At 32.0% G+C, this 21,305-nt stretch overlaps 3 protein-coding genes across 6 annotated transcripts; all 3 read right to left on the bottom strand.

Moving 5' to 3' along the window:
• Positions 1 to 466: 466 nt before the first annotated feature.
• On the bottom strand, positions 467 to 2,210 carry LOC133783022 (trihelix transcription factor ENAP2). The gene has a single exon (XM_062222542.1). The coding sequence runs from the start codon at positions 2,182 to 2,184 to the stop codon at positions 1,066 to 1,068; it is 1,119 nt and encodes a 372-aa protein (XP_062078526.1). The 5' UTR covers positions 2,185 to 2,210; the 3' UTR covers positions 467 to 1,065.
• Positions 2,211 to 4,548: 2,338 nt separating this feature from the next.
• LOC133783044 (phosphatidylinositol/phosphatidylcholine transfer protein SFH9) lies at positions 4,549 to 9,989 on the bottom strand. Of its 3 annotated transcripts, none has more exons than XM_062222579.1 (16): positions 9,404 to 9,989; positions 9,228 to 9,274; positions 8,829 to 9,135; positions 8,126 to 8,225; positions 7,618 to 7,884; positions 7,438 to 7,515; positions 7,250 to 7,351; positions 7,108 to 7,157; positions 6,880 to 6,979; positions 6,646 to 6,735; positions 6,458 to 6,553; positions 6,199 to 6,289; positions 5,511 to 5,902; positions 5,350 to 5,424; positions 5,034 to 5,175; positions 4,549 to 4,870 (listed from the first exon to the last, which is right to left on the bottom strand). In XM_062222579.1, exons 2-15 carry the CDS (start codon positions 9,232 to 9,234, stop codon positions 5,110 to 5,112), a joined length of 1,821 nt encoding a protein of 606 aa, XP_062078563.1. In that variant the 5' UTR covers positions 9,235 to 9,274; positions 9,404 to 9,989; the 3' UTR covers positions 4,549 to 4,870; positions 5,034 to 5,109. The 3 variants fall into 3 exon arrangements, with proteins under 3 accessions (XP_062078563.1, XP_062078556.1, XP_062078569.1); XM_062222572.1 differs by having other exon boundaries at positions 4,549 to 4,952; positions 9,404 to 9,987; XM_062222585.1 differs by lacking the exons at positions 9,228 to 9,274; positions 9,404 to 9,989 and adding an exon at positions 8,353 to 8,430 and having other exon boundaries at positions 4,549 to 4,952; positions 8,829 to 9,002.
• A 6,636-nt stretch (positions 9,990 to 16,625) lies between these two features.
• Positions 16,626 to 20,359, bottom strand: LOC133783062 (uncharacterized). 2 transcript variants are annotated; one of them, XR_009870758.1, is made up of 4 exons: positions 19,337 to 20,359; positions 18,042 to 18,938; positions 17,764 to 17,908; positions 16,626 to 16,875 (listed from the first exon to the last, which is right to left on the bottom strand). XR_009870758.1 is itself a non-coding variant. In XM_062222600.1 (3 exons), exons 1-2 carry the CDS (start codon positions 19,941 to 19,943, stop codon positions 18,052 to 18,054), a joined length of 1,494 nt encoding a protein of 497 aa, XP_062078584.1. In that variant the 5' UTR covers positions 19,944 to 20,359; the 3' UTR covers positions 17,759 to 17,908; positions 18,042 to 18,051. The 2 variants fall into 2 exon arrangements, 1 of the variants encoding a protein (XP_062078584.1); XM_062222600.1 differs by lacking the exon at positions 16,626 to 16,875 and having other exon boundaries at positions 17,759 to 17,908.
• Between the last annotated feature and the right edge of the window lie 946 nt (positions 20,360 to 21,305).

Raw genomic sequence — 21,305 nt, forward strand, 5'->3', positions numbered from 1 at the left:
TGTTTCCCGGCTTGTAAATATTTTTCGGCCCGATTTTTTTTTTTTTTACCGTATTTATTGTAGTTATTTAGAGCATCTTCAAATTTTCAGGAAATTCTGAATAATTTACAGTTCCGAAATCTAGGTTCAAGCAAATTATTGTACACGTGATTAATTTTTTTTTATACGCGTGGAAAAGACACGGTAAATTATTCGGAATTTCTTAAAAATTTGCAAATAACTCTAAATAACTGTAATAAACAATGTCATAAAAAAAATCGCGTCAAAACACAAAATCACAAAAGGTATGCATGAGTATGCACCATAAAATTACCCTATATATAATATAAAACAGTTTCGAATGAGAAAAGAAAAATGAATTTCAATTTTCAATGCAAATGAAGACAAGGGCTATACATAATACTCAAATCTCGATCAACAATTAAATTGGCCAAATGATCGAATAATTAAACTTGTGCTAGGACAATAAAAATAAGCTAATTATGTCATTAGGAAATTCTTGGTTTCCTTACAAGTTCTAATATCTAAATAATCAAATCAAAGCATACAACCAACTCTCAAACTACAGATTACCGAAGTCTCTACTACATAATACATAATCCCAAATTTTCTCATAATTCTATGATTATAAAATAGTTTTATTATCAAAAAAAAAAAAATCATTTGAAAACTGGAAAAATATCTGAAAATCACTTCTTTCCTAAATCTTACTCTAGTTAGTATTCCTTTCACTTTCATCAAAACGAAATGAAATTTACAAAAGTTAACAGAAGTACCAAAAAAGAAAAGAAAAAAAAAATCAAACTTGCAGAAATTAATTTGGCTCTAAAATTTAAGTTTCTACAACTATAAGAGCATTTGGTCTATATTCCAATCTACCAAAGTGTTAGAAAAACACATAGAAAATAAGATCTAATCCATCAATTCGTGTAAAAAATTCATTTCATTTCAATTCAACCTTTTATTCCTTCTCGAAATTAAAAATCGATTAAAAATTGATTATTATTATTATTAATTTTCTTTTAGAAAAAAATAAATAATAATAATAATAATAATAACGAACCTTCAAAATCGAAAAGCCTTGGTAATGGAATCAACAATTTTGTTCTGTGAATGGAGAATCATTTCGATTCGCTTAGTCTCCATTTCTCTTCTACACCGCTCTGTATCTTTCATTATCTCCATTTTCATACTCTCCATCCCAACAAATCTTTCCGAAAATGCCCTTATCTCCGCCGCCAGTTTCAGAACCACCTCTCTCTTCCTCTCCCTCCGTCGCCGCCGCTCCAAAAACTCAACCTTCGCATTACTCTCTTCATCGCCATCAAGATCGTCTTCTCCGTATTCTTCTTCCTCTACCACCGTCTCCCTTGGCCTCTTCGTTACTGGTTCAGCCCAAACCCTAGAAAAACCATTGACGTTTCTTCCTCTTTCCTCTTCCCCAGCGAACCTATTCACCGTCGTCGGTCGCTTCAGAATGTGATCGATGCTCCTAGACTTGGTACGAATTACATCGCCATCTTCACCTTCATCTCCGGAATCGTTCTCTTCCTCTTCGTCTTCGTCGTCTTCACCGTCTTCTCGATCTCGATCACGGTGGTACGGAAGCGCGATCATCGGCCGAGCTGAGATAGGCAACGGACCACGTTCCAACCGGTTCATAAGATCAAAATACGGCCAGACGGAGACTCCGGAGAGGATCAATCGGTTCTTTTCAGCCCGGTAACGCTGGCGGAGCTTCTCCATCTTATGGCGGCACTGTATAGCAGTCTTGGAAGGTTCGGTGTATTCATAGCCGCATCTGGCGGCGACGGTGACCGCAACTTCCTCCCATTGACTGGACTTTAGAGGTCCTCGCTTGAGCGAGTACCATTTCTCCTCGTAGGCCTGGATCAGGTGAACCGTCTCTTGGTGCGTCCAGGGAATGGGCTGGGGCTTCTTGCCGGAGACGGAGGCCGCGGCCGCAGGTGGTGGCGGTGGTGGAGTAGTTGCCATTGCCATTAATGGAAGAAGCGATTTCAGATTTGGAATTTCCACAAAAAACAAAAAACGAAAGCTTTTATATAAGAGAGAGTTGTATTGGAAGTGGATGAGGAAGGAGGTGGTGGTAGTGGTAGTGGTAGTGGCGGCGGTAGTTGAAGGTGGTGTGGTTAGTGGGCCCCAATTGGGCTGGGCTGGGCCCATTTATGAGGTGTGATGAGCCAATTTGGCGAATGAACGAGTATAAAATTTGAAAAACTGAAAACAAAAATTGAGTACACCGACTTGCTTTCTTAATATCGAAAAAATCAAAACCAATTAAATCGAATACTGAAAAAATTATTAGCGGTTTAGTCGATTTGAAAAATTAGTTTGTACCGACCAGTTTGAATTGAACCCGACAGAAATTATAAATATATGTAAGTTATGTTATGTTATACTTATAGATTTTTAAACTTTGTAATTATGTTTTATGTATCTATGTTTAAAAAAAAGCACAAAAATAGATTCTAACCATCCAATTTTTTTAGTTTATTTTTTAACTAAAATTTTCTAAAAAATTATAGAAAAAAAATGAATTTCGGTTTGGTCGGTCCAAATCACGGTCTAAAACAGTCAATTTTTTTTAATTAGTTTGGTCGATCAATTTTTAAATCGCACCAATCTGAATCAAAAACTGTATTCTATATTTAATAATATGAAAAAACTATCCAAAGCAAACCGTACTCAGTCCTAAATTAGTGGACCAGAATGTGAACTCTATCAAACTAATATTTTATTTTTTAAAAGTTGGGTAAATTGGCAGGAAAGTACAACTACAATTATTACAACATTGGGTTTTGGGCCTATTACGTACTCTATGGGCTAACCTGTCTATACATAACGAGAAAATTAGAGTCGTTAACTAACTTGACGGAGACGTTAATTCTTGTCCGTACATTTAGAGCTGACTAAGTATTCATTTCATACTGGTATTGTTATTATTATTATTATCATCATTAATGACAATGATGACTCTTGGACTTTTTATTTTTATTTTTTAATTATTTTAACTTTTGACTATTATTATAGTTATGACAATATATGATTTACGACTACCATTTTATTGGCTTGGAAATGTACTTTTCTGCTCCTATATTATGGGACAAAGATATAATTTTACAAAAACATTAATTCAGTTGCTTGGAGTGGAGTGCCTATAAACTATCTTGTTGGATTGTGTAATTTACTTCAATCTTTTTTCAACAATTATAAATGTAACTACACAATTATTAATATTATTATGCTTTGCTTGAGATGAAGAAAACTTTAAAAGAAGATTCTAATCTTGACGTGGATATAACAACACTTTGTCACTTTTTTTTTCTTACTTTGTACGGTGAAGTACCTTAAGAAAGAAGCCTAATTTGTGCTCAAAATTTAACAGTGAAACCTATTAACTAAAGATACAGTGGCGGAATTTTAAATATTAATTTAAAAAGGCAATTTTTAAATAATTCTTTTAATGTAAAAATATACAGGATTTATTTGGTAGGACTCTTACCGTAAGACTCTTTTGTGTTTCTCAATCTTTGAACAGTTTTCGGCGCGATTTTTTGTTATGACCGTGTATATTGTAGTTATTTAGAGCATACTGCGAATTTTCATAAAATTCGGAATAATTTACAGTACCGAAAACTGATTATTGCATACGTGACTAATTTTTTTATGCGCGTGGAAAATAATATGTTTGAACTTAGTTTTCGGCACTGTAAATTATTCAGAATTTTCTGAAAATTTGCAGGATGCTCTAAATAACTACAATATACACGGTCATAAAAAAAAATCGCGCCGAAAACTATTCAAAGGTTGAGAAACACAAAAGAGCCCTACGGTAGGGCTCTTTTTGAGAGCCCTACCAAAGAATTACCCAAAATATATATTATAAAAAAATATTTAGGTCATGACATTCTTTGACTATATATGGTTACGCTACTGTAAAGATTCCTAGCATATGTCTCTTCAAGTTTGAGTAATGATATGTGTAGCAATACATTATACTTAGGGAGTCTTTGTTACGAGGTAAAGTAAATATACGAATGAGAATCTAGATTTCTTACTATGTTTGATTCAAATTGTAAGAGGGTAAAATTAATAATTTGTGTGAGCCCTACATGTATTTTAAGGGTTAAGTGAACCCTTTTGTACACAAGATTTTAATATTACCTCTATTCTTGGGGTGTTTATTTTGAATAGTTAAGTTGCTTTAGAAAGTGTAGAAGAACTTAGGATGGATGTAATATTAAAACTCTTGTGTACAAAATAGTTTACTTTACTCTTAAAATACATGTAGAGCTCATACAAATTATTAACTTTAACGCCTTAAAATTTGAAGCAAACATAGGAAGATATTTAGATTATCATTCTCATCTTTACTTTACCACATACCAAACAACCAATCTATACTTTCCAAAACAACTCAATTACTCAAAACAAACACCCCCTAAACTTAAAATAAACAGGAGGTTATTAAATTTTGACACTTTAATGTATGACTAGTTTTGGTTCATATTTTGCGCGCCCATATCATCACTCTTAAAGAAATTTCTTTCTTTAACTTGTGTAGTTTAAAGTTTCACTCCTAAAACAAAAATCCATTGTACCCAAATTACATATCCATTAGAAAATGAATGAAAAAAATTCAACAAAATTCTGCTTTTTGTCAACTTTCTATTGGTATTCAAATGCATGCAAGGTAAAGTTGCATGTTATGTATGTTCAAAAGAAACAAAAAGAAAAAAGAAAACATTATTGTATATGTACATCAAAATGGAAGGATATTGAGCTTTGTGAGTCACACTCGGTGCGCCAATCTTCAAGATAAAGGAAACCATCCTCTGAACAAGTTCTTCTGTTTGGTATTAGGTAAATAACTATTTTCAGCTTTTATATAACAAGCCAAAATCCCCATCTAAAAAAATCTATATAAGAACCTGTGAAAAAAAAGAGAATCAAACGAGGGTATGCATCAGGGACGAGCAGATGGGAGTGATATAATGTTAAGAGAAAATTACCTAAATGACAATCCTTTATTTAACTTGGCTCAGTCATTTCACATCTCATTTGTGTTGTGTCTTAGGGTTATTGTGTTCATCTTCCTCCTTGGTCCGCACAATGAGACTTGCAATTATTTCTCGGCCAACAAGAGCTTCTTCCCTGTTATAAATAAAGCCCTTAAATTAATCTAATGACTATATTTTTCAATGATGTGGAAAAGATAATCATACTGCATAAAAAAAAAAAAAACTTGGCTGATAATCAACAGAGTTTCGGAATTCATTTTATTGGCTGCTACTCTATTCAAAGGCTAAGAATAGGATCGGATCTTACAGTGAAGCTGTCTTCTTGAAAGCCTTCCAGTGACTCAGCAAGTTCCACTTGCTTTGATGCCGTTGCAAGTAGTGCCTACAAAAAAAGGAACTTCGGGTTGGTAACCAAATACTTTAAAAAAAAAAAGCCTGTGGTTTTATGAGCAAAGAAAGTTATCTCACTCTTTTCGTCTTTTGTAAGTCGTATTCTATCGATCTAATTCGACTCAGTGATTCATCAAGCATATCCTCTTTCTCTTGAGGTATTCTATTAGGTTTGTTAATAAGCTCGGTGACAACAGTTTCCAGCTGCTGCAGCCTCTGCCAGAGTGGATCCACTTCTATAGCCTGTGCAGTGGCCCGCTCCTGAGCACTTGAATCTGCAAATGATGGTGTTGGGCTTGGGATATCTAACTGTCTCTCTGGTTGTTGTAATGTAAATATTCTTCCCAGCTTTGGGAAAATTAAATATATACATGTTAATACATGGACTATGAAGTGAAATGCAGAACTTGCTGCATAGGAAGCGAAATTCTCCAGTGGCCTTCTTGGGGCAACATTAGTCATCGAATCATCTGTTGCAGGAAGATATCGAAACATCTTTAGATAAGAGCTCAGTGGACAGAAGGAAGAGATAGTGCAATCAGAAAGAGAACAAAAACATACTGAATATGGCATATGGCCAATCTTAGTCATGCCACACTATTTATTTATTTTTCTCAATGTCGTTTCTTTTCTATTTTATCAAGTAATCTGGTATTACTTTATAAGAAAGGACTATGGAAGCAGCTAAAAGGCATGAATTGCAACATAGCAGCCACAGTGCCTCAAGCAAACTTCGAAGACTTTGATTATAAATGAGATTACATACTTGTCGAACTTGGACCAGCAACTTCGGTACTTGCAGAAGTGTTTCCTGTTTCAACTGGCCTGCTTACAGATGTGGAGTCACTCATCCTTTCCTGAGACAAATATTAGAATAAACATTATGACATATTGATGAAGTAGCTAAATTATAACATTAGCACAAGAAATTGGCAATGCATTGAAGATTTTCTTAAGATGTCCATTATTACAGGAGTTGAAGAAGAAAGAAAAGTGAGAAGAATAAAGATTTGCAACAACTTTACTTTATTAGGAAGAAGCATTGGTTGCCTAATGCCATATGCACTTGAACTCATGTCCGCTCCCAACCTGGAAGAAGATATTATTTCACCATTGGAAACCTGTAAAAAAGCAGGTAATTAAGAAAATGCAGAAACAAAAAAGATCTAAAACTTTTTTTATGACATCAATTGTTGATTCATTAAAAAGTCACCTTAGAAGGCAGCAACTTGATACTCAGATCTTCACCATCAGACGATCCTATAATTTTTCTTATATACATTGTTTCTCCAATGTGTACCAGCTGCAAAGAAGAGTGAGATGGAGAAAATGTAAGATCGAGCATGAAAAAAATCCATTTGTCAAAATGAGTACAAAGTTCGTATCTTTTGTCTTATTTCTTAAACATCAATAAACGAAAAGGGTTGTTTTCATGCGAGAATCATACCTTCATAATATCTGGATCATTCCAAGGTCCTTTGTCAGATCTAAGACACCCACCATTATTTGGACACGAGCATGTTCCTCCCAGGAAATCCGGAAGTTGGCTGTTTATGAGAAAGATACTAAAACTAAGTATTGTAACCATATCAAAAAATAAGGATAGAATAAAAATTCTAATCATAAACAACAAATTTTGCAATGCCATGAAGCCACAAGAAGTCAGATAACCAACCTTGAGTCAATAACCTCAAGCAACCTGTTTCGGAATCTGTTTCCTAAAACCTGTGGAATCAAGTGAATAGCATTTCAGAATACTTAATAAAACTTCCTAAGTTAAGATAAAGTGAAAAAAAAATTTACTTGAAAGTTCGTACATGTATCTTTGCAGTAGTCTTTGGATCAAGAAAGCTTTTTGCGGTATTCCATAGCAGTTTGAATCCACCGCCAGCATTGACTATGAACATCTGATGTAATGTCTGTAGAGAATGAACTAATATCATTAATAACTAATTAAATTCACATTTTAATTTTGTTAGTATCACATATAAATAAGCATACCAACCTCAGGGTAGTTGTCACCATCAATTTTTTGCATGCGCATGACAAGATCATGGGCAAGCTTACCAAAGCTGACCCAGTTCTGCATCGAAAAAGGAAAAAAAAAATATAAGCATTATAATTTCACATAAACAAGGGTCCCATAGAGAGCTATAATATCTAAAATGCTATTTTCAGAAATTACCAGCCCATGGACATCTAGTATTGTTGTTGAAGAATCTATATGTCTTTTAGCTGCAACAGAACAAGCAGGAAATCTCTCTCTAAAAGCTTTCTCAAAACCCTGGACATGATATTTCAAAAATCGGTCTACTGTGGTGACATTCATTAACTTGCTTGGTTCAATTTTGCCTAGTCTTTCAATATAAACAGGTCGTCCCCCCTTGTCTATACCATGGTAACCATGAGGATAGAATCGCTGAACTTCTTCATACTCGTCATATACAAAATCCTACAGGTAAAAGCACTGTGTTAGCACTAAAAGATAGGAATATTACACAACAAGCAGATAACGGCAACAGAGATTAGTCCCACATTCCAACAAAGCTACAGGCAAAGGTCATTGTACTAAAACTAAAAATTAGAACATAATAAACAACAAGCTTATAATCACTACAGCAATAATCAAGGTCTAGTCCCAACAAAGACTACAAGCATCAGCTACCAGTTGAAACATCACTTTCACATTTTACCTTTACAATAGAATCTACTCCGTACTCTTCCCTCCAGTTAAGCATGTCCACCCACATATGGACAGTTTTGTCAATGTCAAACTTCCTTGCCCTCAGAAATCTGCATCAGGATTTCCCATTAATTGTAAACAAGCAAAAGTTAGCAAGAGTCAGAGACCTCAAACCTAAAGGAAAAAAGTTGCAAGCACTGGAACAGTGAATTAATACAAAAGTGCATAGGTAAGGACCAGATACATGGGCATCCTCTGCAAAAGCGTATTGTTTGGCTATGTCAAGGGTCATGTTAGTGGATGCTCCTATGCAACCTAAGTCAAGCCAAAAACATAGTAGAAATTTTATTTCTTGCAATCTCCTTTATTTGCAGGAATTTGAGCCTTAACTGCTATCATATAAAAGTATTATGGTACTCAAAGAATCAAGCTCAATAGTGTAAATTAGGTTACTTTCCACTCTTGAAGAATTCTTATGCTCTTTCAATTATAGGGATATATAAATGTTAACGATGTTGAAATTTAACAGAAAGCAAACATCTTCACTACTAGAAAACTCTACAATTCATTGCTTCTGCCTTATATTATCTCCACTCTCAAGTGCTCTTATGCCATCCGCAGTTTCACAAATTTGAAACGAACAGCATCTTTATCCGTCAATCATTAGTATGTTAATATTTTTCTTTTGGCAAAGAGTACAATCACGATCCTACCTCAGCATTGTGTGGTAATCATCAAAACGTGATGGGAGCAGGTCTTTTGTAAGCAGCGTCTCGCGAAACGCATTCACAGCTTCTTCTTCCTCCGAATCTCGAACATCTTCAATTGAAATTGAAGCGTACCGACAATTTGCGACTTTTTTACCGCGCTTTCTAAGGGTCTGAGTCAATTTCATGGAAGCATTCATAGTCTTTTTCTTAAGAGATCTGCCACTGCCACGAGACCTCCTCCTCTCATCTTCAGATGTCTCAATTTCAAAAGTCCTAGACTTTTCATCTTCTTGAGCAAAAACTACTTCTCCTGATTAACAACCAAACAAACAATCAATAACACCGGAAAAATAATCAACATTAAAGCTCAATTTTGTTAGCTACAGGCTTCCATATACATACCTGGCATTGTATCTAATGTAGGTTAAAATTAGGATCGCCGATTACATCTGCAAACAAAACCAATCGTCAAAAACACAATAAAAACCAAACAAAAATCCGGCGTTTGATTTAAGCATACGTATCAAGATCCAGAATATTCTAAATCCAATACTAAACAAAAAACGACGAAAACTCACCAAGATTTAATCTAACCGAGTACAATTGAATACGACAAAAATCCGGCACACCACGACTGGTTCGAAACGAATCTCGAATTATCAAAACCCGATCATCATCAATCCGAGCCAAATTGCGTCAAACCAACCACATTCGCAGAATGAAGCCATAAAAATCCAGATTCAGAATTCGATCCAATAATAATAATAAAAAAAAATCGGTGAAAGAGGAATATGATAGCAATAAGAGAAGACAGCGAATCGCGTAAGCTTCTGACTAAAACGGCATTGATTCTCTCTCCTCCTTTGTCAATGCCAAGAAATGAAGAGAGAGAGAAACGTTGCAGAGGAAGAGAGAGAATAAATCATACAAACGAAACTGAAACTGAAAGTGAAGACGAAGAAGAAGAAGAAGAAGACACGTCGTTATCGAAAGCGTTACAAAGAGCCGAAACGAGAGAACGTAGCGTGCAACGGCAGGTTTTTGGCTCCGTCACCTGTTGGACTCTGCAGCTCATTCCTTCCACTTCTTCTTAATAAAGCTTTTTTTTTTTTATTTTATAAATATTTTGACGTCGGCCGTCAGTTAACGGCGGACGTTGGTTGATTCGGTGGGGTAGGGTACACGCTACGCGCGCAGAGCCATTAACGCAGTAACAGTCTCGTTTTTACGATCAGTTTTTGGGAAAGTTTCTTTTATAAACGGTGAGAACATCTAATTAAAATTGGTATCGACCACTAGATTCGTGCCACGTGGACGGAAGGAGTCGGTGATTGTGTTTACTTGTGCCTGATTCTAGAACATATGCCGCCTTTGCCAAGGGCAAAAACTTCGGTTGTCTGATTACGACTTTGGTGGGTCCCACATTTATTTTATTATTAAAATTATAATAATGGAATAATTCTGTGGCTGCCAAACCTTTTTTTTTGACATTTTTTTTTAGAATAATTCATTTACTAATTATCATATTTATATTTTAGTCCATGAAAATGTGGATTTTGTAGACTATTTTTGGAGTTCACAATCCAAAATTAATTAAGGTTGGATAATATTTTCTCTGATAATACTAGTGATATCTTTCCCAAAAAAAATTAATGATACATTGTACAAATTTCATAAAAAAAATAAAACTCTTTTTTATAAATTAACTAGATAATTTGTGTTTGGTAAAATTTTTGTTTTTGAATTTTTTAAACTCAAAAATAGAAATATTATTTTTATTTTTGTTTCTTTATTTTTAAAAAATAAAAATACATTTGGTAAATATTTTTGTTTTTTGTTTTTAAAAATAATAAATAATAAATTTTTATAATTTTTATTTTTATTTTTTGTTTAACAATATTAAATGAGGTGTTACTTTGAAGAATAAAAGAAAAAAAAGAAACTAAAAGTCGAAAACGGTTTAAAAAAAAATTATGAAAGTGAACAAATTTTATTTTCAAAATTTAATAAATTTTAATTAAATTTAAAAAAAATAATAAATAAAAAAAGAGTTATCAAACAATATTTTATGTTTAATTGTCTAATTTTTAATTAATTAAATAAATAACTATTTTTTTTAAATATTATCAAACAACACCATAAGATGTGTAAATTAAATATATCCTAACTATATTTAGAAGATCATGTCGATTATTCATAATATTTATTAAAAAAATTATTAGTTATATAAAGATTATTAATAAATGTTAACAGCTTGAATATTGGATAATTGATAATCGAGGATTATATGAAATTTGGCAGCTAAATATATGCGACTATATATAGAAGCTAATATCAATTATTATTAATATTAATTATTATTAAAAATAGTTGAAATTGTTAATTATTAATAAATGTTAAAAGTTGAAATAATATAAAATAAAAATAGAAATAATTACATATTAGAAAAAGTAGTTAGCTAGAAGGATGGTATCATCCTTACCTTAGGACCTAACTTTATAAATAAAATAATTAATTAGTGCATACCTTCATAGAAATGTTGCAAAATATTAGATGTGATTTTTTTTTTCTCAACCTTTTTTAGTTTTTCTTTTTAAAAAAATCTTATTATAAATAGACTTTTTTCATATATAGTCTTGAATAATAATCTTATTTTTATAACACAATATCTAATGTACTCACATACTTTTCTTTCTTATTAACAAATTATATGTTGAACAATCAAAATTTTATAAAAATTAACCCAAATAAATGAATGAATGATAAAGTTTTTGGTCAATTTTTTTTTACTTCCCAACTTATTGATATTTTTGTGATTAATTTAAAAAAAAAAATAGAATGCATGTGTGTATTTTATTTTTAATTTTATGATAATTTAGTTAAAAATATAGGTGAATTAAAAAAAAAAAGAAAAAAGAAAAGATGGCATTGGCAATAAAGTCATCCAAATGTACGATTTTTTTCTTTTTCTTTTTCCTTTTTTGGGGGCAGAAGACCCAAATCTAAGTTCATTTCACCTTTATTTATGTTTTCTTGTTAATATTATGAACTTTTTTTTTAAGGAATGATTTGTTGAGATTTTTCCCAAATAAACAAATGGGAATTTTTGACAAATGAATATGAAAGACATCTCTCTTTTTTTTATCTTTTTTTATTTATAAAAAGGTGAAATACACGTGCAAAAAAAAAAAGAATAATTGAAAGGTAGATTACATATTATTCCAATTTATAAAAATATTTATAACTTACCACACTCGTATCTCTTCTATATAAACATAAATTCTTGATTTTATCTATTGATTTGAATTTTTTTTTAAATTAAATTCAACAAAGAATATTGTGAGATACATTAGAAACTAAAAATAATTTATGCATATATATTACTGTCTACATTATGACTTTTTCTATTCTTATTTTATTTCTATTATTAATTTCCTTTTAAATATTATTGTATTTTATATATATATGTCATGTAGCCATGTAAATATATATCTATGTCAACGTTGTATTTAGATGTCATATGTGTAGATATTATTGATATAAATATTTATATATACAATAGAACTATAATTCATTATATTATATATATGTACGCCTGATTTTCCCACGAGCTGATTAACGAGTCGAGATACGGCCTAATCATGACTACCACGTGGACATCCCCAAGACCGGAGCTGCCATCATAAGATCCTACCACCTTAGCCCGAGGTAACCCAAGGGTTCGCCAAGATTGCTTAAGGACTGAGTCTGGACTCTGAAAGCCGCACGTCGAGGTAAGCATCCAGCTCGTGGTACGAGCTAGAGTTGGAACTGTGACCTTTTGTAAAGTCAACCACGCAAGGTAAATGCGCATATATCAGACATCACGTGTCTGATATATCCCTGACTTCTCGGACACGCAGCGTGAACGTGCGTATTCAGACACCCACGACTGGGTTGGGCCGTGCGACCCATTATCCCCTTACCTATTGGTTTGACTACACTTATGTGTCAGGTTTAGGAATTAATCATGAATGTCACAGAGTTGACATGATAAGTAAGAAGGTCACGGGATGCTTTCTTACCAACTCCCAGGTGCCTTCTCCTATAAATATGGAGACCCTGGGAGTTGCAAAGGGTTGGACTCTATTATGTAAAAAATATCCTGTAAAAGAATACCCAGTATATAGCAATAATATTGACTGGTGGAGTAGAAGGATTTTAACCTTTGAACCACCTAAAAAAACGTATTTTGTGTCACCACCTCATTTCCAAGATCATTCATCTATTTCGGTTCAACATAAGCACTAATCCCTTCCTCTTTCTTTTCTTAATTACATGTTGGTGAAGAACCGCGTCAACAATATATTTAGAGCATCTTGCAAATTTTCAGAAAATTCCGAATAGTTTACAGTATCGAAAACTAGGTTCAAACATGTTTTCTACGCGCATAAAAAAATTAGTCACGCGTGCAACATGTTTGAACTTAGTTTTCGGAACTGTAAACAATTCGAAATTTTCTGAAAATGTGCAGGATGCTCTAAATAGCTACAATATACACGGTCATAAAAAAAATTGTGCCGAAAATTATTCACGGATCGATAATACTAAAAGCCTCACTGATAGAAGTTAAAGTAAAATCCTTATAAGAGAATTGTCCTATATAAATATATATTTAAAAAATACTAAACTATATTTTATTAAATTTATAGACAATGTTTACAACTTTAAAACTAAACAAACGTGCATTGCACGTTAATTCTAATTAGTATTTATTAAATAACAACTACAAATAATAGTAACAACACCCATGTATAAACCTCTTTGTTTTTGTATTTTTTTTTTTTTAGGAAAATAAATCACTTTCTTTGTATGATTTTTTTTAAAAAATTATTTAGAGAACATGTTAGAAGAAAATAGATAATAATGTTAAAACAAGTCACATCACAATGTCTATAGTACTAACCCACAAATACACACCTATGATGAAGGTCTCTAAATCATGTCTACTCTACTTGATACTAAAACAAAAAGTAAGAACATATATAACAAAATTATTGTACTCTCTCAAATAATGAAAAACACAATTTTATTGAGCCCAAAATTATTGGGGATTTCCACTAAATTTATTTGTTTTTATTTTTTAAAATATGGGTATATTTCATAGATAGGTATAATGATCCCCTAGTAGTAGGAAACTTCATTCCCTTCATTTTCAATATATCATAACAAAATGAAAAACAATATTAAAAGGATTAAGAAAACGACCTTTTTTTTTAATGTATAATTTTTAATTAGTGTGGAGATAGTGACTTTGCGTAATCTAGAAACTTTGTTTTTTTTAATTATTAAAGTTTATTTTAAGCATATTTGTTACTTTTTCGTAGCTCGTGAGTTGTGACCATTGTAAAAAAATAAAAAAAATAAAAAGAAACAAGAGGACAAGACTTGTAAAGTTTAGAAGTAGAATATGGCAATTTTCATGCATGTGATGGTAAAAAAGACACTCTTTTGAGTAAGAAAATTGCTATTGGGGACTAATAGTGTGCATGGAGATTAGTTTAATTTAGTATCGAGTCACGCCTGCAGCAGAACCAAAAATGAGTTTTAGTGTATGTACTTATACTAATACAAATATATTAGAGTCATCATAAAATTATCTTATACATACATAAAAATTACATATATTATAATTTAATAAAGTGAATCGCTATTTACGCATTGATAATGTTAACACTGTTTGATGTAACATATTGTAAGTGATATTATTTATTATCCTACAAATTCAATTGTGTAAAATTTGATATTAAATTATATTAATACGCATCGAGCGTTATTAGATACTATGATTGTAGCGGGTATAGTTTAGTAGTAAAAGTGTGATTCGTTCTATTAACCCCTTATATAGTTAAGGGGTCTCTCGGTTTGATGAATATTCCATTCCGATCAAAAAATTTATTTCGTAAAAATGATTTAACTATTTTCCTCTCAATAAAAAATTCGAGGAAAAATATACATTCTCGTTATTTATATCCAAGAGTCAATTACAAATTGAAAAATTGGATTGTGGAATTACAAAACATAATTTTAAAAAATTGGATCAATACTTAATGGTGGCATTTGGTAACAATTAAAAAAATAGTTTTTTATTTAATTAATTAAAAATTTGAAAATTAAATATAAAATAGTGTTTGGTAACTTTATCTATTTATTATTTTTTTAAATTTTAAACAAAATTTATTAAATTTTGAAAATAAAAAATTTTCACTTTCAAAATTTTTTCAAACGGTTTTTCAATTTTTAGTTACTTTTTTTCTTCTCTTCTTCAAATCAGCACATCATTTAATATTTTTAAACAAAAAAATAAAAATAAAAGTTATCAAATGTATTTATTATTTTTTTTTTGTTATTAAAAACAAAAAATAAAAATAGTTATCAAACATATTTTTATTTTTTATAAATAAAAAACAAAAATAAAATTAATGTTTTCATTTTTTTATTTAAAAAATTCAAAAACAACAAACACAACCTATATAATATCCAATATTAAATTGTATTGGTAAACTATACCTTGTTGTGGCAATGCTAATTGATTAAAGTGATGAATTGTAAAATTTCAACCACTAAATTAAAGGTGCCATATAATCTAACACACAAGCCATTATTTTTCAATTTTTTTTTATTGTTACAATGATGTCATCCACCACCAAACCCAACTTCTCCTTTAATTAGATGGTGTATATTTCCTAATGCTAATTATATTTTAATTACATGGTTTAGAATTTCATTAGTATACTATATTGAGCATTAACCATAGAACAAGCATGTTTTTCCACCATTATGGTTTCAACATTTATGGAAATTTGTAGTGAACATCAAACCATATAGAACAGGCATGTTTCTTGAGGAGGAACATAGTACAAATCTCATCACTTCAAATGTGTCATTTTTTTGTAGCACATCACATGAATTTTTTTTGTTGTTGAGTCAAACAATACAATTTATTATGAATATTTTACTACCAAATCAGTCAAACTTCAGTACACAAAAGTTATTAACATTAAGTTTGGTGCCCAAGGGCTCAACACATGAATATTTTCATTTTGATTGCTCTCCTAATAAATTAAATAATTTAAAGGTGAACACATGAAAGTGACAACATACCAAAACAAAAAAGTTAGTTCACTACATTTGATCTTTTTCAATTTTATTTGAATTTTTTAGAGAAATAAAGCTTGAGACTATAATTGCAACCATTTTCATTTTGTACCGTTGGTTTTGGCAATCAATTCTTGTACCAAAAAATATCAATAATGGGTTTGATTCATTGGTCATTTTTTTTCTTTTCTTTGTCTGCCTAGACAAGACATTGTGGGACAGATCGATTAAAAACAAAGCTTTAAAGCCTTCTGACCCCAAATTTATTCAGATCATCACATATATTTATAAAGGTTGAAGAGACATGTATAAAAATACAAGGGAATTCTCCAGGCTAGTGTTTTCTACTTGTGAATGATTTTTGGTGCGATTTTTTTTTATGACCGTGTATATTGTAATTATTTAGAACATTAACGCGATTTTTAGAAAATTTTGAATATTTTACAATACCAAAAACTTGATTTAAACATGTTAAACCTGTGACTAAATTTTTTTTTATGCACGTGAAAAATAACATGTTTGAACCTAGTTTTCAGTATTGTAAACTATTCTGAATTTTTTAAAAATTTGCAGGATTCTCTAAACAATTGCAATATACACAGTCATTCAAAAAAATTGCGCTGAAAACTATTCAAAGGTCGAGAATACTGAGAACCCCACCAATAAGACTTAAAGTGAAACCTTTATAAGGGAATTGTACTAAAAATATATACACATACTACACTACATATCAATATAAACTTCAAAACTAAAAGCACCCAACTAAAAATGCCAATTAATGTTGTCTCATATGTTGAATTTACAGATAACTAAACCATCAACCGTACATAGAGGTTACTGTACATGATTTCAGGAGAATCTTCTTCATAGGATTCCCAAGGTTAATTCTTGCAGCAATTCTTTTTTTTTTCACCTACAAAATAAGTAGGTTAATTTTAGGGATCATATAACTATTGTGACATAATAAGTTATGAGTTATGAGTAGGATTTTGAATCATAACTATTGTGGTTTCCATTGTTGATTTGAAAAAGTTTAGCCATAATGATAGCACTTATGAGTGAGTACAAAGTTTTAATCTTTTGCATTGCATTATATGTTGGATCTAACTAGTAATTTTGAGGCCATTGAGAATAATAGCAGACATTATCAAAAAGAAATAGTTGTACTTCAACAACATTATAGCCCAAGGAAAAAATGTTTAACAAGTGCCAGGGAATGAACAATTGAAAGATGGGGAAGAAAACCAGTGATGACATAATTATTAGGTCTTGAAACACTTTCATCACTAGATCCCAGGGCTACAGGACTTTTGTCAACAGATCAATATGGAACATTAACATAAATAACATAAGAAAATCAGATACAAAGGAAACAAGCTTTTTCAGGTTAGAATAACTTCAGTAACCTTACTCTTTCAACAATATGCAGAACTGCATTTCACCACCATATTAGATCTCCTATGAATAGATTATATATACATATATATAACCTCTGTAACATGGAAATTAATGTTTTGTTTATTCATTGTTAGTTGGAAACATTACACAATCTTTTTTTATTTTGGCTTGGAAACTCTCCTAATCCCTAATGTTATTGAGTTTGGCCAATTTTAAGATGTCATACCATCTTGTCTTTGTCTACAATACGAAGAATCAAATCCTATTCAATCATTTTCTTACATAGCATTGCTGTGCAAACTATTTTAAAACATGCAACAAAAGAGTTCTCAAATAATCGAAATAAATCATGCAATAGATACTTAAGAAAGTGCAATATACATGCTAAATGTAAAGACTTTACCTTAGAAGTTGAAGACTGTTCGAGATGTTTTACAACCCATCTTCCTATTTTGCTTAGAAAATGGATTCTTTTTTTGTTTTTCACTAGCCATGGCCTTCCTCTATCCCATCCAATCTCAAGTCTCAAATTTCAATGTTACTGCTAACTGCAAAAAAAAAAGAGTTCTCAAATCCACATGAAAGTTTTTGCATATCCAGAATTGGTACATTTTCCATTTTCCGAATTTTCAGGATTTTTCTTTCGGGGTTAAAAACAATTTGGTTATCTTTCACTTCTACCTTCAGCCGCCTAATTAGACATATTGTGATCAACATGGTTCTTAGGCATTTCATTTTTCTGTAGCTCTTCTTCGTCGCAATATAATGTTTTCTCATCACCAGTATAAGGCTGGGGTGCTTCAGCTGTCACGTCTTGGCATATTAAACTTTCTTGTTGTTCCCTTTCTTTCCCTACTAAAAGTACTGTTTTGTCAATCAAATCATGTCCATTAGAATGGCTTGGCTCCTCAACAATTGGAACCTCGTGGCTTGAAAGAAAATCTGCATCATTTTCCATATGGTTATAGCCAGATTTAGTATCGACTGTCATGTGCAGCATTAGTTGTGGATCTGGATTTGAATAATGTGAAGATAAAGGCCTTTGTCCCCATTCTTCCAATGTCTCACTAAAATCACCCTGCGCTTGCTCGTCTCCTGTAAAGCTCATACGCCTATATGTCTCAACTTCTTTCTCCAAAAAATGATTCTCCCTCTCCCTCTTAACAAGAATCTCTTTCAAAATGTCCATCTCTTCTTCATCATAAGCAAATTTTTCCTCTATCATCCTCAGACACTGTCTGGCTTCGAATTCCATTGATGCCTTATCTTTCTGAAGCCGGGATATCATTGCCATTGCTTCGTCCGCAGCACTTGCAGCAGCAGCTCTCTCTTTCTCCAGTTCAAGGTAAAGAGCAAGACAAGCAGCTTTCTCTTCTTCTAGAGCTCGCTCCAACATCCTGACTTTATCATATTCAGATTCAGCAACGTCTCTCTTTTCTTCTGTAACACTAATGAATTTATCAGAGCAAATCGGATGCTGCTCGTAAGTGTCATTACTGTCACCAAATGATCCACTCAATTCAAAACTATGGCAAGTCCTCTCACTTTTGTAATTTCCAATTGGTGCATTTACATCATCTAAACATAATCACAAATATCAGAAAGAATCAGTAACACTATCTAAACATGTTATACCTAAAGCCCAAAAAAGTTTATTCCCCAACCTACAAATTCAAGTTTCAAATACAACCCACTTTAAAATGTCAAAGGATCTAAGCTTTTTGACCTTCAAAACAAAAATTTCAGTTCTTATTAAACCATGTACAGCTTCAAGTTTCATAGTCAACCCATTTTAAATGTAGAAGAATCTTAGCCTTTTGACTTACGAAACGAAATTTTCAAACCTACTAGCAAAGCAAATAAGAAAACATTAAATTTAGCAGAGAAAAACTCTAAAAGTTTCATATTCAATCAGTAATCGCCACTAATATTCTAGTAATATCACAAATGAACAAGTTGAGATATTTCACAAATACCTTGTGGACCATATTCTTTTTTCATTTCTCTGCAATCACAAGGAGAAGGGACAACACTAGCAACCGAGGACAAAATATCATTTGGGAAAACAGGGGCAAATTTTCCATATCCAAGAGTAGCCCTCCTACGCCTCCGAAATCCATGCCTTTGCTTTAAATTCACAAGCCTCTTTCCCTTAGAGTCAAACCCATTTTCTCTATCAACCAGATTTTGAACTCCAGAACTCGAAAATGAACTAGAGCATGCTTCGCTTTCCAATTCAACAAACCCATTTCCAAGCAACTTCTTCTTGTTGGAGTTGCTTTCACTAAGTCGAGACCAAACCAAATCAAAAGGGAACTTACTCCTCGCACTCATCTGAACATCATAGATCTTTCTAATAGGCCAATCGATAAGCAAACTGTGCCAGCAATAATCGCCATTTTGGTACCCCAAAAACCCATCACAAGGACATGGCAATTCCAACCCCACCATACTCAAAAACCTGGCCGCAAAGAACACAAAAGTCGATACACATAGCAGAAAATAAGCCACAGCAAGATCAATAAAAGCTCTTATTAAACCATCTAAAGTCCACGGACGAGACTCCCGAGAACGAGAACCCATATCCTCCTTCAGAGAGATCAAGATTCCAGCTTATAGAACTTCAGAAAAAAAACGACTACCCACCAAACTACGAAGCTTTTGCTGATCTGGGTTACAATGATTCAAGCAAAATTACTTCGAGGAATCGTGTTTAAGGGAAAAAGAAAGTGAAATAATTCGTATTCCAGCAAAATAAGGAAAAAAGTACAGAGTTTTATTAACAATCAACGTTATCTACACAATACATGATGATTAATACGAAAGCCTCGAAAAGGGTATTAAAGATTCTCTATAATATACAAGTTTTTTAATACAAATCAATCATATAATAATACAAAAAGTACTGTGAGTATGAAAAAGCTTGGAGTTAAAGAAAGGTGTGGAAAAGAAGAGTGAATAAAACAAAATACAGTACAGAAAAAACTGTAGTTGAAAACTGAAATGGTATTGAAAAAATCGCTTTTTTATTATTTAAAAAATAAATATAAATACGAAAAACACCATGGATATATAGTAACAAGAGTCAGTAAGATCATGGTCTTGACTCTTGGTCGGTCTTTCGAGCCTCTTGTGTGGAATTTTCACACGTAGTTTGTGGAAAAGTTCGGGGAATTGGGACACGCTGAGCTTACGTTGTTTTCATCGTAGTCAGGTCGTAACGGCGTCGTTTTAACTCTTATCGGCCATTTTATTTGGGGGAAATATTCGCGTGGTTCAACTGAAATTACCGAATATGATGTTCGCGCCCAAAGTGGTCACACGTGGACAAGCTGTGTTCACCTTGGAGACCAACTCCCACGCGCTGGTTTCTATCGTGAATGCCACGCCCCAGCTAATGATTTTTTTCTTTTTTTTGATAAAAAAAATCCGAATTATTATTTCTACCAAATTGTGTCTGCATTTTTTCTTTTGTTAAAGATTATTCATAAATTATTAAAATTAATAGAAGAAATAATAAGATTTGGAGGAGCATAACTCTACATAATAGAAATTAAGTGCTCATTCCTTAACATTACACATTAGCTATTATGTTATGTTTTTTACAAAAATATATTTGAATTTTTGTTATGCTAATAGTTTGAATTTATAATTTTTTTCTAAAAAGAAAGTAATATAATCAATATTAATGTTACAAAACAATTAAATAAGAAATTGAAGATGATCTCCTTCATCCAAGTAAGTTCATTATCTAACCGTAAGTGCATAATTAGCTAGATCTGAATAATATTAAACTTTATTCCCGACAAAAAAAAGAGTACATAATTAGCTAGATCATGAACCACTTTTTTATTGTTGCGATAATCATGAGATGCAGCTGCTTCATAAATTCAAACAATATAATTTTGGGTATTTCTTTGGTGTATCCTAAAAAAGGAGCACACT

The sequence above is a fragment of the Humulus lupulus genome, chromosome 1 (assembly GCF_963169125.1).
Source record: "Humulus lupulus chromosome 1, drHumLupu1.1, whole genome shotgun sequence".
In the NCBI taxonomy this organism is placed as follows: Eukaryota; Viridiplantae; Streptophyta; class Magnoliopsida; order Rosales; family Cannabaceae; genus Humulus; species Humulus lupulus.

What these genes read in the sequence shown, in the direction of transcription:
- LOC133783022 (XM_062222542.1), bottom strand. Translation starts at nt 2,184, where the DNA reads ATGGGCCCAGCCCAGCCCAATTGGGGCCCACTAACCACACCACCTTCA.
- LOC133783044 (XM_062222579.1), bottom strand. An exon ending in CAATGCTTCTTCCTAATAAA is followed by an intron (nt 6,290 to 6,457) that starts GTAAAGTTGTTG and finishes TATTTGTCTCAG; the next exon opens with GAAAGGATGAGTGACTCCAC. An exon ending in ACTTACAAAAGACGAAAAGA is followed by an intron (nt 5,425 to 5,510) that starts GTGAGATAACTT and finishes CTTTTTTTGTAG; the next exon opens with GCACTACTTGCAACGGCATC.
- LOC133783062 (XM_062222600.1), bottom strand. Translation starts at nt 19,943, where the DNA reads ATGGGTTCTCGTTCTCGGGAGTCTCGTCCGTGGACTTTAGATGGTTTA. An exon ending in AAAAGAATATGGTCCACAAG is followed by an intron (nt 18,939 to 19,336) that starts GTATTTGTGAAA and finishes GATTATGTTTAG; the next exon opens with ATGATGTAAATGCACCAATT.